A 13,516-nucleotide genomic window follows, 5' to 3' on the forward strand; every position below is an offset into this window, starting at 1 on the left:
ATCTCACCTCTGTTTCATTATCTTGTTCTGAGTGGAAAGCTGTCAAAAATTAATTTGTAGGGGGAAGCTCAATTCATTTCCTTAGAACACTGAGATGGAACTATGAGCTTTTTGCAGAGTCAGAAACACCAGCTTGAGTATTAGTGACAGTATTAGTGCTATTGTTATAATCTTATTTCTCTTTGAGACAACAGTGTAGGAAACCGTTGCTTTGTCAGCTGTTCTACAAAATACCAGCCAAGTCTCTGATGCATCTATGAGATATTAAAGAGATGATCTTAGGCATCCTTTTAGATTCAATTACTGCTTAATTAGTACAATTATGGCTCCTCCGTAGGTAAAGAACATGCCTTCATGCCTGGCCCACTGTGTGTATCCCCCAATTGCTGACATGTCCTTCCAATGTGCATGTGAAAAACAAAAGTGTGATGGAAAACAACCTCTTGAGGAAAACACTGAGCGTTGTTTTCCAACCTCAGGCTACTCCAGCAGAACAGCCAGTTCTTTGTTGRGGACCGAAACACACACACAGGTCAGAAATTGTTCTGGGTCTCTGCTTCAGAGACAAAACACACAGTTCACACAAGCCCACACAACAGTGGGCTTGTGTTTATCTACAAATTAATGGCTCCCCTTTCAAGGCAGCATTTCTCTGTGCACGTGCTCAAGTGTGGAGATGGACCAAAGTGTGGTAGCTGGGTTAGGCAGCCCTCCTACCTACTAGTATGCACTTGGCATGGTCACTAAGGTGACAGRGCCTAACTTCACTCCAAAGTCAAGTAAAAGCCTTGGTACGCCTTGAGCCCCCACATAAACACCACAAGTAACAGCTTCTGCTTCTCTGAAACACCATCCTGCTTTTCTCCTGTTTGATTGAAGCGGAACACCTGTAAAGGTCATAAAATAATTATGCTGAACCCACAGAGAAATGGCTCTATGTTTCTGACCTTGGCATGTTCTAATAGGTTTAACTAGTCAAATCTCTCTCTAAATAGCCACCTTAGTGACATTAGAGAGAGGTCTGCAACTACAACTTGGCATCTTTTCCCTTCATGTCACCCTGACAAGGAGTTATTTGGCYTATGCTAAAAGCCATTCTCGCTTATGGAACGCAAATATCACAGTAAGTTTGGGTGAATTTGGCTGCAAGGGATTTGCACGAACCATCCCAAACACAGGACATGTTTTCAGGATTCAAATATCTATTTTGCTGGCACTTAACTAAATCTGGAGCTAGTTACATGAGGAATCCAGCTTCGCTTTGTTCACTACAAACACAGCAGGATTTCACAATAGTTTTGTATAAGCCCTTTGTGCAGACATCCAAGGGCTAGGGAGGCTGATTACTCTCAAATACCATTTAAAACAGACAGCCCATTATATAAGAACACTGAATTTTCTAACATGTCAGCAAAAATTTCATAAAGACTGTGTTAGCTGTTTGTTTTTAGCCCGATTTGTACCCACCAATTTGCCCTGGGACAAAAAGGGAAAGCTGCTGCYCTGCACCACCCCTCTCAAGCAGTCAGGACAATGAATGGACAGAAAGGGGGAGGTTATTTACGTGATTCCTGGAGAGCAGAGAACCAAGCCAGAGAACTGACTCTGGCACAGGCAGGTCRGGTACTGGGTAGCCGGTGGATGTTGCACAAGGATGCAGAAGTGTTTATGCAAGCACATCACATAACCAGAGGCAGGGCTGCCACGTGGACAGGGGTAGGGCTCTCAGTACTCGTGTGGGAGGTCTCCAGTGAGACGTGCAGGAGAATGCTTTGAGGTCCTGGTTTTTGTAACAGCGTCTCCCACCAATAGGGATGTGGCAWGGGTGGAGCTGAAGCAAACAAAAATAAATGCTGACACGCTGTGTGTAACGTGAACAGCCTCAGAAGCACAGACCGTGACAGCTACAAGGCCAAGGAGTTTCTCCTCCAAAATGTAAGTACAGCTACTTCCTCCCCTTTCGTTGTGTAATTCACTCCTTTGTGGAACAGTGGAYGCTTTGGCTACACTGGCTTATTGCWGKYWKCWTAWGMWRMCWGCAAAGATGCTTGGTGCAAGATAAACAAGAACAGATGCAAACCCCAAACTTAAGTTTTACTACAGATCTGAGAATGAATTCAACTGTAAATGTTTGGAGAATTACTTTAGGTTTGTCTTTACCTTTTTTTTTTTCTTCTCTTGTTCCATAAGCATTCTTTTATGTAATTCAGAATTTTTTTTAAGTATAGTCACCAACAGTTTTGGCCACAAGGCTGCAGCAGGAAAAGCTCTGCAACAGATCTGAACAGCACTTAACACAAGGTGAGTCAGGAAGGTTTAGGGAAATACAGGGCAAGCCTGCAGCTACTGAACCAGCAAGCATTGCAATGAAGGAAAATTCACTTCCTTAAGATGAAGGTATTTCTTTATGTGCATAATCAGGAGAAGTACATTTTCTATCAAGATGTAGCAAAGAAAAAGGGAGGGAGGGAAAAGACAATGAAGAAATATTTTTGATTTTGTATTAACAGAAAATATAGTTATCATATGAAGTTTCAGAATAGAACATTTGCTTCTARTAAAATTGTGTCCTGCTTGTTATGTCTCGCTTATCATAACGTTAAAGCACGATAAACAAAAATGTTAGAATAAGATAGTAAAGCTCACTATACTTACATGGCACAGTAACAGTGCCATGTAACAGTTCTTGGTGACTAGTTCTGCTAAATGTACTGCTGAACTTGAACAATTGTGTTACAACTTCAAGCTGGGACAGACATYCTTCAGCATACAAATGCTCTCTGCAGTGCACTTAAAATCATTTTTGTGATTGTAAGTGAAACTAGTTCCAGTAATTTCACTTTTTTTTTTTTTCCTCATAAAAGCTTTTCACCCTGGTAGATTCCGAAGTGAAAAGTGGTGGCCACATCTAAATCAGAGTACTGCAAAGCATTAGCAGTGTTCAACAACAGCTTATAGCAGGGTATGCCTGCAAGTATTGATAAATTCTGTCTTCATGTGAAACTATCAGAGGGCTCTAAGAAACAGGCAAGAAAGGAACTGGCTGGCTCAAGGTAGCTYTTGGTTTTTTTACTATAAAGCCATGTCCTTAATACTCACAAATTGTCACACTAAAGATGGGGGTAGAGTTTTGGGTTACGAAAAATAACCACAGAACTTGTTTTGCCCCCCAACAAACACGCACTCAAATCATGCTGCAGAAAGACAATAGATTATCAAACTCTGACCTAAAAATCCAGATAAAAACTAACTTAATAWCAGGCTGTCTTTCTTATCTTAAATTCTTGATAAGAACAGTTTTTTAGCAGAAAACAGAAACTTTCTCAGAATGTATTACTGTCTACTTGTTATTGACAAGTATATTACTGACTCTCCTAAAATATCAAACTTTAACCAGATATGATTATACATACACAGATTTTGATTTTTTCTGCTTGCTTTCTTTTGTGGCAGCAATGTGAATTTTTCATGTTTTCATTCTTATCCTTYCTAGAGTGGAAGGCAAGAAAGTAGGCGTGTACTCAAAGTCCTATAAAGTCACAGGACTGCACCAGTTAAGGTTTTAAATAAAATAAATAAAGGTTTAAATAAAACATCAACTTTTTTCAGATAACCCAATGAAATTGTGCACTACTAGAATATCCATCAATAACTGTACCTTTTAATCCAGAAGCAAAGTGCTTGAACATCTGAAGCCCATTTTCCTTATGGATTCCACTTGGAGAATCCCAAGCTTCTTGGGCAGCTAGGAAGCACTCTCACCTCACAGAGGCATGAAGGCAACATTCCCCAAGACACAAATGCTTCCAAAGCCGTTTTGCTGCAGTTCCATTTCTTCTGCTTCAGGGCTATCAGAATTTAACTCTGTTTTTGTTAAAATAATTGGGAACAAGCAGTAACAAGGAACTAGTGAGGCTTTTCAAAGTATCAGAGATACTTTGCTTTTTGGAAAGCTTCCGTCTCTTGCCTGAATTCTTCCAGTCATTTCTCATTGTAGCAGGTTTTACTGAAAGGCTGGAAACTAGACTGAGAAAAGGCATGAGGTGAGGCAGAAAAGGCTTGATAGTTTGTTCTGCCTTATTTATACCACACRGATCAAAAAGTGGCTAATGAATTCTGCCTGCATTTCAGCTGCGGCAAGATGATCAAATTCCTCAAGCAAACATTTCTGTCCCTGGATCTGCAGTCCCCTCGGTGGAGCTCAGTTGAGACCATGGTAATACCTGAGGGCTGGGTGTGCAAATGAAGCTCTGCAGTCAGAGTGCTGCCAAGCTAAGGTGCATTTGGCATTCTGCACCTGAGCACAGAGAAGTTGGGAAGCATTACAAGAGCTGGGCAGTCCTAGGTGGAATGGGACACTAGGGTGGGGGGGAGGCTACAGGGTGAGCTGGAACAAATGTCACCCTCATAGTTACTGTCTTTTTTGCTGCCTTTTAGACAGAAGATTATGAGCTGCGTCAGTATGAAACCGCMAAGTGGGTCAACACTGTCATCAGGGGAGAGACCCAGAAGGAGGCAATGCGCCAGGGCTTCTGGAAACTCTTCCACTATATCCAAGGGAAGAATGAGAAAGGTATGAGGCTGTGCTGGCTTGCAMCTGTTAAGATGTGTACATGAGAGACAAAGCTGAGTAGCTTATTACATTAAAGGAGCTGGGCCACACTCCAGTTTCCCTTTCTTGCTCTAATCCGTTCATCTTCTTTCATASCATCACATCTTCTCTCCACAGTCTCTCAAGACCAGCTACCCAAGATAAACAAAGCAAAAAGCTTAATTCCTTGTTCAATGGACCTCAAAGGATGACAGGAACAGCCCAGTCAGCATACAAACAGCTAGAAAGTTAGGAACAGATGAAAACAGAAGAGCAGGCAGTATTGCCTTGCCTCACATGACTGTTTAGAGGCTGGTGAGCAGCAGTGAGGCAGCCTCTACTCACACCTCAGCATATTACTTTCTTCTAGAAATCAAGATTGATATGGCTGTCCCAGTGACATGCCTGGTAAAGCCTGGCTGTGCAGACTTCAAGATCTCTTTCTTCTTGCCCTTTGARCATCAGGACTCACCTCCACAGCCCAGTGACTCCGAAGTGTTTGTTGAAGAGCGAAAAGCTGCAACTATCTTTGTGAGGTGAGCACTGCCTTTGTCCATGAGCAGTACCTCATGGAGGGTGAAAGGGATCCAACAAAGGGCATAGAACATTCTTCCTCAATTATGTCTGAGAAATGGCTAGAGCCTCAGATGAGCCAAGCTTGGGGACTTAGAAATCACTCTTGTCCACTTCTGGSATGGGCATACAAAGGTTCTTGGGGTGTCCTGCTGAGGACAGTTATTAGCTTTAGGATACTCCTTTTTCAGCATTCTCGTTTTGTGCAGAAGGGATTTTATGCAAGCGCAGCCCTCAGCATCCTTGTTTTGGGAACATGCCCTCGGTTACAGAAGAGATAAAATCAGCTAACCCTTAACTGTAGTTCCTCAAAGAGCCACACGACAGGTCATTCTGCCTTCTGTGTGTTCAAGTCAGACTGTACCAGCTCATGCTCTGTGCAACCACTAGCCACCTAGATACTATTTTTTGATAACCCCATCTTTCAAATGAGTACCAACAGCCACACAATCCCTGAGCAGCTGTACAGTTTAGTAACTACATAGTTGGGAAGCCTGATATCTCTCTTCTGTGGAAACAAAAGGAACATTTTGGACCCTAGCTTRAACTCCTACAAGTTGGTATAAACATCTCTACTCCCCTCTCACTTCTTCCAGGTCTTTTGGTGGTTTTGCCTCACCAGAGAAATTTGCAGAGGAAGCTGAAGTATTGGCTAGAAGCCTGAGAAATAGAGGCCAGTTATTCCACGAAGACTTCTTCTACACAGCAGGCTACAACAGTCCTTTCAAACTCTTCAACAGGCACAATGAAGTATGGTATTTTAAAAARTAATACAGGGGAAAATAGTAAGAAGCTACTAATCAGTTCTTGAAAACAGGCCTCATTAYCAGCTCTTGCTTTAGTGTAGAAGAGACTAAATTTCCACAGAGAAGCTTTTTATCTAGGACAGATGTATCTTTAAAAAAAATCTCAGCCCTTTTTTACAAGGTAAACCTTGAATTCAGGTAGTTCATACCAGCTGGGTGRAAGTGACTTATTTCCACTCCTTTTACCAAGAAAATCTGGAAAAACCTCATATCTGAAATTATTATTACAGGACAATTTGAATCTCTAATTTATTTCTCATTAGAAGTGCTACACATGTATTGTCCAAGTGTTATGCAGAGTGGACTCTTCAAAATTGACTTTTCCCCACATTGAGAAGCCAGAAGAGAAAGGTTAACAGTGCCCACACACTATGCTTACTTTGTATACATCTACTGAAGGTGCACAACAGACCTCTTGCCTTTATAGAACTTTCAGTTTGTTTTTAAAATTCACAAGCAGTATTACTTTACAGGTATAAGAGCTAAACCTTAAGTGCTACTTCATTACCATCTTATGTTACTTAGTATTTAGTTTATCCAAAAATCTATGCATGATTCGAGCCTACTCTAATTCCATCTTAATGCTAGCAATAACCATATGCCAAACAGCCTGCAAGTTAGACTATGCAGAACTCCTGTTTCCTTCACTTACTCTAAATCATCTTTTGAAGCTTTCATAAAACAGCCTGGAGCTTCAAGAGCAAATCAAAAAGCAGTTCACAACRACAGAGTTTGCAAGATTTTATTGGTTCCCATCAGTATCAGGTATTWCCACAAAGCATTAGGTTTTTAATGCTGTTCATGGAGGGTAAATCCCTTGTTCTGCAATCTTCCCCCTATTAAAACAGGTAAAGGAACTGTTACAGGGCACCAAATTGACAAAAAGCTTGCTGGGAACAACTCAGACCTTAGATTTTCATCTCTGTTCAGAGAGAGAGTTCAAGCTAAGGTTGTAATCATCATCTGTTCCAGCCAAGAGATCTCAATATTACTGTGGTCAGGTATACTCACTTTCTGCATCTTCATACAGTAGTTTCCAAGCTGCCTCCCAACCTAAATCAAGGAAAAAAAAMTTCAAGCTTAACATATATAGCAGCATACTTGCAAAGAGCTTCTTTCAACAGTTCTGTAGCCTCAGAAGAGTGGAACGGAAATAGGTGATATCACAGCAATTCATCTGGCAGAATCAAATTTCATCAGTGGCTACAAATATTCCCCAAGTTCTTTAGGAATATAGTCATGTGATCTTACCTAATGAAGCTGCAGACRGAATAGTCCTTTCCTGAGGAAGAGAACTGTTTTAGAACAGCAAGAATCAATATGCAAGTTTAATTGTACTTATGAAATTGTATTTACCAAACTACTACACTTCAGAAATTACATTTCAGTTCCAGCTGACAAGAGCATCTAATTATAGCACTTAGGTACAGATATATGTCTTCGAAATACTAACCAAATTTGAAATGGTTACAAACATTACAAGAATCAGGAAAAAGTAGCTACTAATTTGTGATCCTGCCTGTTCCCAAAGTCTTATTCAATCACATGGAGTTTGGATGCCTGTAATACAAACCTCATATAACTCTTATCTTGAACCAAGATCATAGCTATGTAAGAACTTTCACCAGCTACAGAACATAGGTTTTACTTGAAGTGCAGCAATGTTGCACTGTCAGTCCATAACCCAGACACACATATTAGACAGGAGTGATGTTTGTGTATTCTGCTGAACTGTATTACCAATGTTGTACTCGCTGAAACAGCCTCATCACCAACTCAGTTTCTTTATTACTTCCCCTTGCTGAAAGCATCAACCAATAATAAACCTTTAAGTCATCAAGGCCACATCTTCTGTTCACACTAGCAGTACTCTATATGAAGTTCACTAATGCTTATAAGGTCAGGGTCTGGATCAAGTCACATCTGCTCTGTAACAGCTCTTCCCATCAACATCTACTTCAAATCTACAMAGAAGTTAATTATTACTCAGTGGCATTATGTTTATCCCCACAGTAAGCACAACTGGAAGGCTGAGAACACACTCAAGGCATACAAACCAGATCCATTCTACTGCTGTCTGCCAGCACTACCTGCCAGGCATGTCCCCTAAAGGCAGCTTTACACCAGTTATCAAAGCCTGCAGTTTGGAAGCTGCGCTCTGCTCTTACCTCAGGCAGAAGCAGGTCTTGCTTCACACATTTCCCATGGGCATCACCCTGTAACAAAAAATTGTTAACCCTCTCCTTGGCAAAATCTCAGGAGTTAGTTTGCATGCATGTACTGTTTCAGTGCAAGAGTCCTCCTCAGCCTCCTTCAGAGAGATTCCCATTGCTAAGAACTGATCATCACGAACAGTACATYCCTTACAGAAGCTTCACATCCTGCTACTTTTAGGCTCCTTCAGTAAAGATAAACATCTCAGCATTTCAAACCTTACCACTAGCCACATCTTCACTCACATCACGTAATTGCATTAATTCAGCCATTCAGACAAACCATTTCCCCAATTWCTCCAACACTTTAAGGTTAGAGTTACTCTTTGCGAAGGCCCATTGTGTCATTTAACTATGTGGCGGTTTCCGGAGCATCAGCAGAACCATGATGGTGGCTTTGCCCATCAACTAGCAAATCAAGCAGTGCACAACAGCTGCACATTGCAGCTGGCCCTTATTTCTTTTCAGATACAGAAAGCAAGTGACATTCCTAAGGAATATTACAATAAATGTGGAACAAGCGTCTTACCATTTACAGGCACAGTGCTATGAAGTGTCTGGCAGGTCTTCTTGCAGCAAATCTACGATACATACATGAAATAACTTTTCAGTACATGGCTAATACTACTTCCAAAGTTCATCAAGTTTCCCAACCCCTCTGTCCAGTGTTACCATCACCATCTCTTATCCCAGTCTTTACTGGTTCCAGACATGGACTGAAGCAAGTGGTGCTTGTGAATGCAAAGCACAGACTAGCACATGCTCTGATGCCAAACCGAGGTACCCACATTTCACCAGCTCTGCTCCAGTAAAAGGAACCTACCTCATATACTCTCCCCTAGGAGGGGCAGAGAGAATTTTAGCAGTAACACTCCTTATTCCCACTACAGATCAGTGAAGCCAAATGCCAAGCAATTTTGAAAGCCTGAAGGGCAAAACATGGATCTCTTAAGCAGCATACAAGCAAGTTTTTACTATTGGGAATATGGTGCATTTGATCTGTACTGCTACACAAGTTTAAAGCTTACAGTGAGGCTATTTCTGTGTAACATTATAATGTGACTTGGCCCTCTTTGAGATTTAAAACTCCTACCACACTCTACTGAAGCTATTATGSAACTGAAAGTTATATCCAATAAAGATAATTTGTTGAAGTCAGCTGGTAACTTTAATGAAGTAACTTTAAACAGATTGTTCACAGCACCTTTCCCCATTAAAAACCCTCAAGACAGTAACTTTGCATCTCAGGTGACAAACCACCACGTAAGTACCAAAAAACCTCAAACTACAAAGGACTGCTCCCACTTACCCACAGTTACCTAGAATTCCCTCCCATGTCAAGCAGTCAATTACTCTATTGCCACTACATTTACAGTTACAGCCACTTACAGGGTCTTTCAGTAAAGAATAGTCCACATTATTGCTTCAGGTCAGACATTTGGCAACATCATTACAACCCTGTAAGATTCCTGCCTGTACAATTTCCATTCTCAAAGAGTGCTCAAACTGAGTGCCAAAATATAAAATCAAAAAAAATCCACAGGGAACTCCTTGCATATGATCAGTTTGCAAGCAACTTACATTTGCTGGCAATGCTACCAACTGCATGGCTCAACAGCTCCACTCCAGCCCTGCAACAAAAGGAGGAGTCAGAACTACCCACAAACCAACAAAGAAAAAAAAAATCTCGTCAGAAGCCTGAAGTCAGATAGAGCTAATTGCAGACCTCCACGATTGAAGTCAGTTTATTCACATCTCATCACACAGGCAGTTCTACTGGACAGTTATCTACTTTAGGCTACAGCTGGTGTGACAAAGAGCAACAAAGGCTCAAGTGCTGCTATCAGAGCAACCTAACCAGCCCATAAGCACACTACATCATAGGAGTTTGACACAARTGAGTGTGCCAAGGTAGGGCACCTTACATTACAGTTCTCCCCTTAAGCATCCTTCTATTTTTAAATCAGATGCAAGCAGCAGACAGCACCAGCTCCCCCTCCCCAACTTAAGACTTCATTTCACATGCGTATTTTTATATTCTACTTGCAGAGCTACAAGTACTTACATCACATCCAGAAGCACTCTGAAAAACTGAAAAAGAAGAGTTACTGTTAGACAGGCTCCAGCATAAACCTTCAGGCTAGAATGACAGTTCTAGTGAAAGACTGTATCAGTGTTTAGTCAAGTTTTATCCTCACAGGGATCAGAGACCTGATTCAACATCATTTACAGCAATGGTTACACTCCCCAGACACTCAGATTTCATAAGCTATCATCCAGTACTCTCCAGCATACTCGATTTTTTCTGAACTGCATATGCAGTTTCATAGCAGATTTGTTACACAAACGCAGCACAGTCAACCATAGTATCCATCCTAAAATAGTTACCTTCAGTCAAGCAAGGCCTTCTCTTCAACAGCTGAAAGTTTCTTCCCTTGCACAGACATTCTACATCGTTCTCTCCTGAGAAGCCTGCAAAGCGATAGTTATAGCAACTGGAGCACTAATATCTGATGAATCGAGATTAGCACATTGATTCCACTGTTTCTGGTTAAAGTCACAAGGACATATTCTTACATTCTATTTATCTGATTAACTTCCAATGATGAGTGTTTATTAATGGAGGATATGCATTATTATTAACGGAGACTGCATCAGATAGGAGCGAAAGACAGTAACTGTGATCATCACAGCTCATCTGCTGAACTATGTTGTCATCATATGCAGCCTTCATAGGTCAGAGGCATATATAATTCATGCAAATAATAAAACATCTACCTTGCACAGCTTAATGCTTCATCTTTCAGTGCCTGCAAGACAAAAAAAAGAAATATTTCCTTAGCTGCCTTGGCATGAGCTAGACCTGCTGGGAGGATATCACAACAGCTAGATACATCAGATAGGAGCGAAAGACAAATCTCTGCTCATCACAGGATATTCTGCTGAACTATGTTATCATCATTGTATCTGCTTTGGAAGATTTGTTCCAAATTATCACTTCTTTCTTGCAACAGCTTTGAGCAAAAGCCCTCTTTTCAAAAAGTCCTTTAAATAATGGCAAATATAAATTTCTGTGATTTAGTAGAATAAATCCCAAGCCACTTCTACAGACAAGAAACCATGGATTTTATTTAGTTTCTTACCAGGTTATCTTTCTTTAAGTCTTCAAAGTGCATGATTGAAAGCCTGGAAAGAAAAAAAAGTCAGTGAAATCTATGTTCAGAAGTCAAAACCCCCAGGAGCTTTCTCTGCTGCTGTGCCTCTCAGATGTAAATAATGGTGGTAGAAGTTCTCATCACTCTCTTGGTCAAGAGTAGCAAATAAAAGTCATCATGGTGGCACCAGAAGGAAAACTCAACCAAGAATATAAAGTTTGCCTCCTGATATAGAAATTGTATAGAAAAGTTTTATATAGAAAAGTTTTACCTAAATGATCCAAAAGCCGCAAACCGATTTCACACTCAGTTTTTAACAAGATTTTACCTTGTGAAGTAGCAAGTCTCCAACTTSCAGGGCAGATCTGGAAGAGACAGCAGAGATTCAGACACTAGAAGAACCGATCAAGAGACTTTTAGAGGAACACTGACAGAAGAAGCCTCAGTACGGAGTTTTCAGAAATCCCTTCTGTCCACTACTCTAAAATGTACATCAGAGGCTCTCCATTTTAGGACATAACAGTAATTCAAATAGTTGCAAACACTTTTTGGAATAGACAACTGACATTTTTTCCAAATAACAAGCCACCCAATGCTATGGATGGTGAAACAGCAGTAATCAACTTATACAGTATTTACTGTATTCGTGCATTCTCATGAGAGATTTTTTTCTAGCATAAACATGAACATTCCCTGAAAAAACACTACAAGCGGTTACTAAATTACCAAATTCCTGAAATTCAACCTAGTTGCTAAAATGAACCTGCAGAGCAGGCACAGGGTTTCACAACTCAAATATCACATTTCAGAAGCGATGCCCACCTGCTTTGCTCCAAAGGAGAAAGTATTTATCTGAGGCATCTTATCTGGAAAAAAAAGAGGATCCATTAGTTGTTTTTGTAAAACTGGACATGGTGCCAGAAGGAAAAATTCACAACATTAAACTAAAACCTGTTAAGCTCAGTTGAAWACTGCAAATAAAATTCCAACTCTCCTGACACAAGGCAATAAAAAAATCTCTAGCCATGTTTTAAAGCATTGCAAGTTGGCCTGTATAGACATGGTAACACTACATTTCCGCACTTTCTGCAACTTCAGTCTCACTGTGTAAGTACCTAGCGAGTCCTGCAGCCATTAACTGTGTTCAGAGGGGACCACGTGGCGCTCGGCCATGCCAGATACCAGAGGCTCCATGTCCAGCTCAGCTATGTTGGCATTCATCAGCTTCTCAGATGTCCCTACCAACATAGTTTTCATCATGTGCAGGCTCATGGATAGCAAGTAATGAACTGCTGCACTACTCTTAAGTTTCAGGCCTGTAGCTTTAATGCTACGGAGCCTGTTATCCAGGCTGAGGAACGTGAGAAAAAACCGCAGCCCTGCATTTGCAAGCAGACTGTTCTGCGGGGTRTTGCTCTCACTTCCCTCATGGGCAAAAGGCTCTCCCCAGCGCAGCACCAGCTTCTGACTACGAAGCTGACCGAAGGACAGCCGCAAAATGTCCCCACAAAAGCCCTACCGCGCTCTGCGCTGCCCCTTCCACGCAGGAACTAACGTGCAGTTTAAGAAACGCCTCGTGCGCCCCACCAGCAGCCCCGGACGAGGCTCCACGGGGAGCCCCATACCCAGGGGGGCCTCCACAGGCCGCACTCAGGCCTGCGGCGCGGCCGCCGCTCCCGCCACGCTCGGCCCTTCCGCACGCGGCCCGGATCCCGCTCCATCCTCCTCCATCCGCCCCGCCGCGGGGCAACCGCCGCCCGCAGCGCCCCACTGTGGGCGGGCCGGGCCCCGCCGCGGCGGGCGCGAGGGGCAGCGCGGACGAGCGGCGCCGGGCCCGACCACAGCCCGCACTCACCCTGCGACCCCCGCGCCGCTTCACGCTGAAAGGAAATGCCTCCCGCCGCGCCTCCCTTTATATAGGCCAGCGCCGGAAGTCGGCGCCCCGCGCGCGCGCGCGCAGCCGCGAAAGCGTTCCCCGCTCAACGCGGCCGCCCCGCCTTGGTTCCCGCCCACGCTGGGGCGGTGGAGAGGCCCCTCCCGCGCGGGGGCGGAGCGGGGCGCGGTGGGGGGGAGGGGGGCGATGCTCGCCGGGCGGGGATTTTCTTCCGGGGTGCGGCGCGCTTGGGGGGGGGTTCGCTTCCGGGACGGCGCTCGGGGCCGTTCCCACCCCCGGGAGGT

At 42.8% G+C, this 13,516-nt stretch overlaps 1 protein-coding gene, 1 long non-coding RNA gene and 7 other non-coding genes across 10 annotated transcripts; 1 reads left to right on the top strand and 8 right to left on the bottom strand.

The window, feature by feature from the left end:
- The first annotated feature begins 1,870 nt into the window (after positions 1-1,870).
- HEBP2 (heme binding protein 2) lies at positions 1,871-8,059 on the top strand. Of its 2 annotated transcripts, none has more exons than XM_026044224.1 (6): positions 1,871-1,935; positions 4,132-4,216; positions 4,438-4,573; positions 4,944-5,127; positions 5,761-7,357; positions 7,612-8,059. In XM_026044224.1, the coding sequence occupies exons 2-5, from the start codon at positions 4,142-4,144 to the stop codon at positions 5,933-5,935; spliced, it is 570 nt and encodes a 189-aa protein (XP_025900009.1). In that variant the 5' UTR covers positions 1,871-1,935; positions 4,132-4,141; the 3' UTR covers positions 5,936-7,357; positions 7,612-8,059. The 2 variants fall into 2 exon arrangements, with proteins under 2 accessions (XP_025900009.1, XP_025900011.1); XM_026044226.1 differs by having other exon boundaries at positions 1,873-1,935; positions 4,962-5,127.
- On the bottom strand, positions 7,101-7,175 carry LOC112951544. The gene has a single exon (XR_003250237.1). It is a non-coding gene; the product is annotated as a small nucleolar RNA SNORD47 (small nucleolar RNA).
- Positions 8,060-8,248: 189 nt separating the features above from the next.
- LOC112951541 lies at positions 8,249-8,327 on the bottom strand. Its single transcript, XR_003250234.1, has one exon. It is a non-coding gene; the product is annotated as a small nucleolar RNA SNORD79 (small nucleolar RNA).
- Positions 8,328-9,576: 1,249 nt separating this feature from the next.
- Positions 9,577-9,639, bottom strand: LOC112951542. The gene has a single exon (XR_003250235.1). It is a non-coding gene; the product is annotated as a small nucleolar RNA SNORD78 (small nucleolar RNA).
- LOC112951520 lies at positions 9,599-13,224 on the bottom strand. Its single transcript, XR_003250230.1, has 8 exons — positions 13,194-13,224; positions 12,161-12,204; positions 11,667-11,703; positions 11,327-11,369; positions 10,962-10,993; positions 10,572-10,655; positions 10,249-10,274; positions 9,599-9,814 (listed from the first exon to the last, which is right to left on the bottom strand). It is a non-coding gene; the product is annotated as an uncharacterized LOC112951520 (long non-coding RNA).
- LOC112951546 lies at positions 10,830-10,913 on the bottom strand. The gene has a single exon (XR_003250239.1). It is a non-coding gene; the product is annotated as a small nucleolar RNA snR60/Z15/Z230/Z193/J17 (small nucleolar RNA).
- On the bottom strand, positions 11,071-11,153 carry LOC112951547. Its single transcript, XR_003250240.1, has one exon. It is a non-coding gene; the product is annotated as a small nucleolar RNA snR60/Z15/Z230/Z193/J17 (small nucleolar RNA).
- Positions 11,777-11,840, bottom strand: LOC112951543. The gene has a single exon (XR_003250236.1). It is a non-coding gene; the product is annotated as a small nucleolar RNA SNORD75 (small nucleolar RNA).
- Positions 12,531-12,610, bottom strand: LOC112951545. Its single transcript, XR_003250238.1, has one exon. It is a non-coding gene; the product is annotated as a small nucleolar RNA SNORD74 (small nucleolar RNA).
- Positions 13,225-13,516: the final 292 nt, after the last annotated feature.

This window comes from Nothoprocta perdicaria, unplaced genomic scaffold (assembly GCF_003342845.1).
Source record: "Nothoprocta perdicaria isolate Ctin4 unplaced genomic scaffold, notPer1 scaffold_355, whole genome shotgun sequence".
Taxonomy (NCBI): Eukaryota; Metazoa; Chordata; class Aves; order Tinamiformes; family Tinamidae; genus Nothoprocta; species Nothoprocta perdicaria.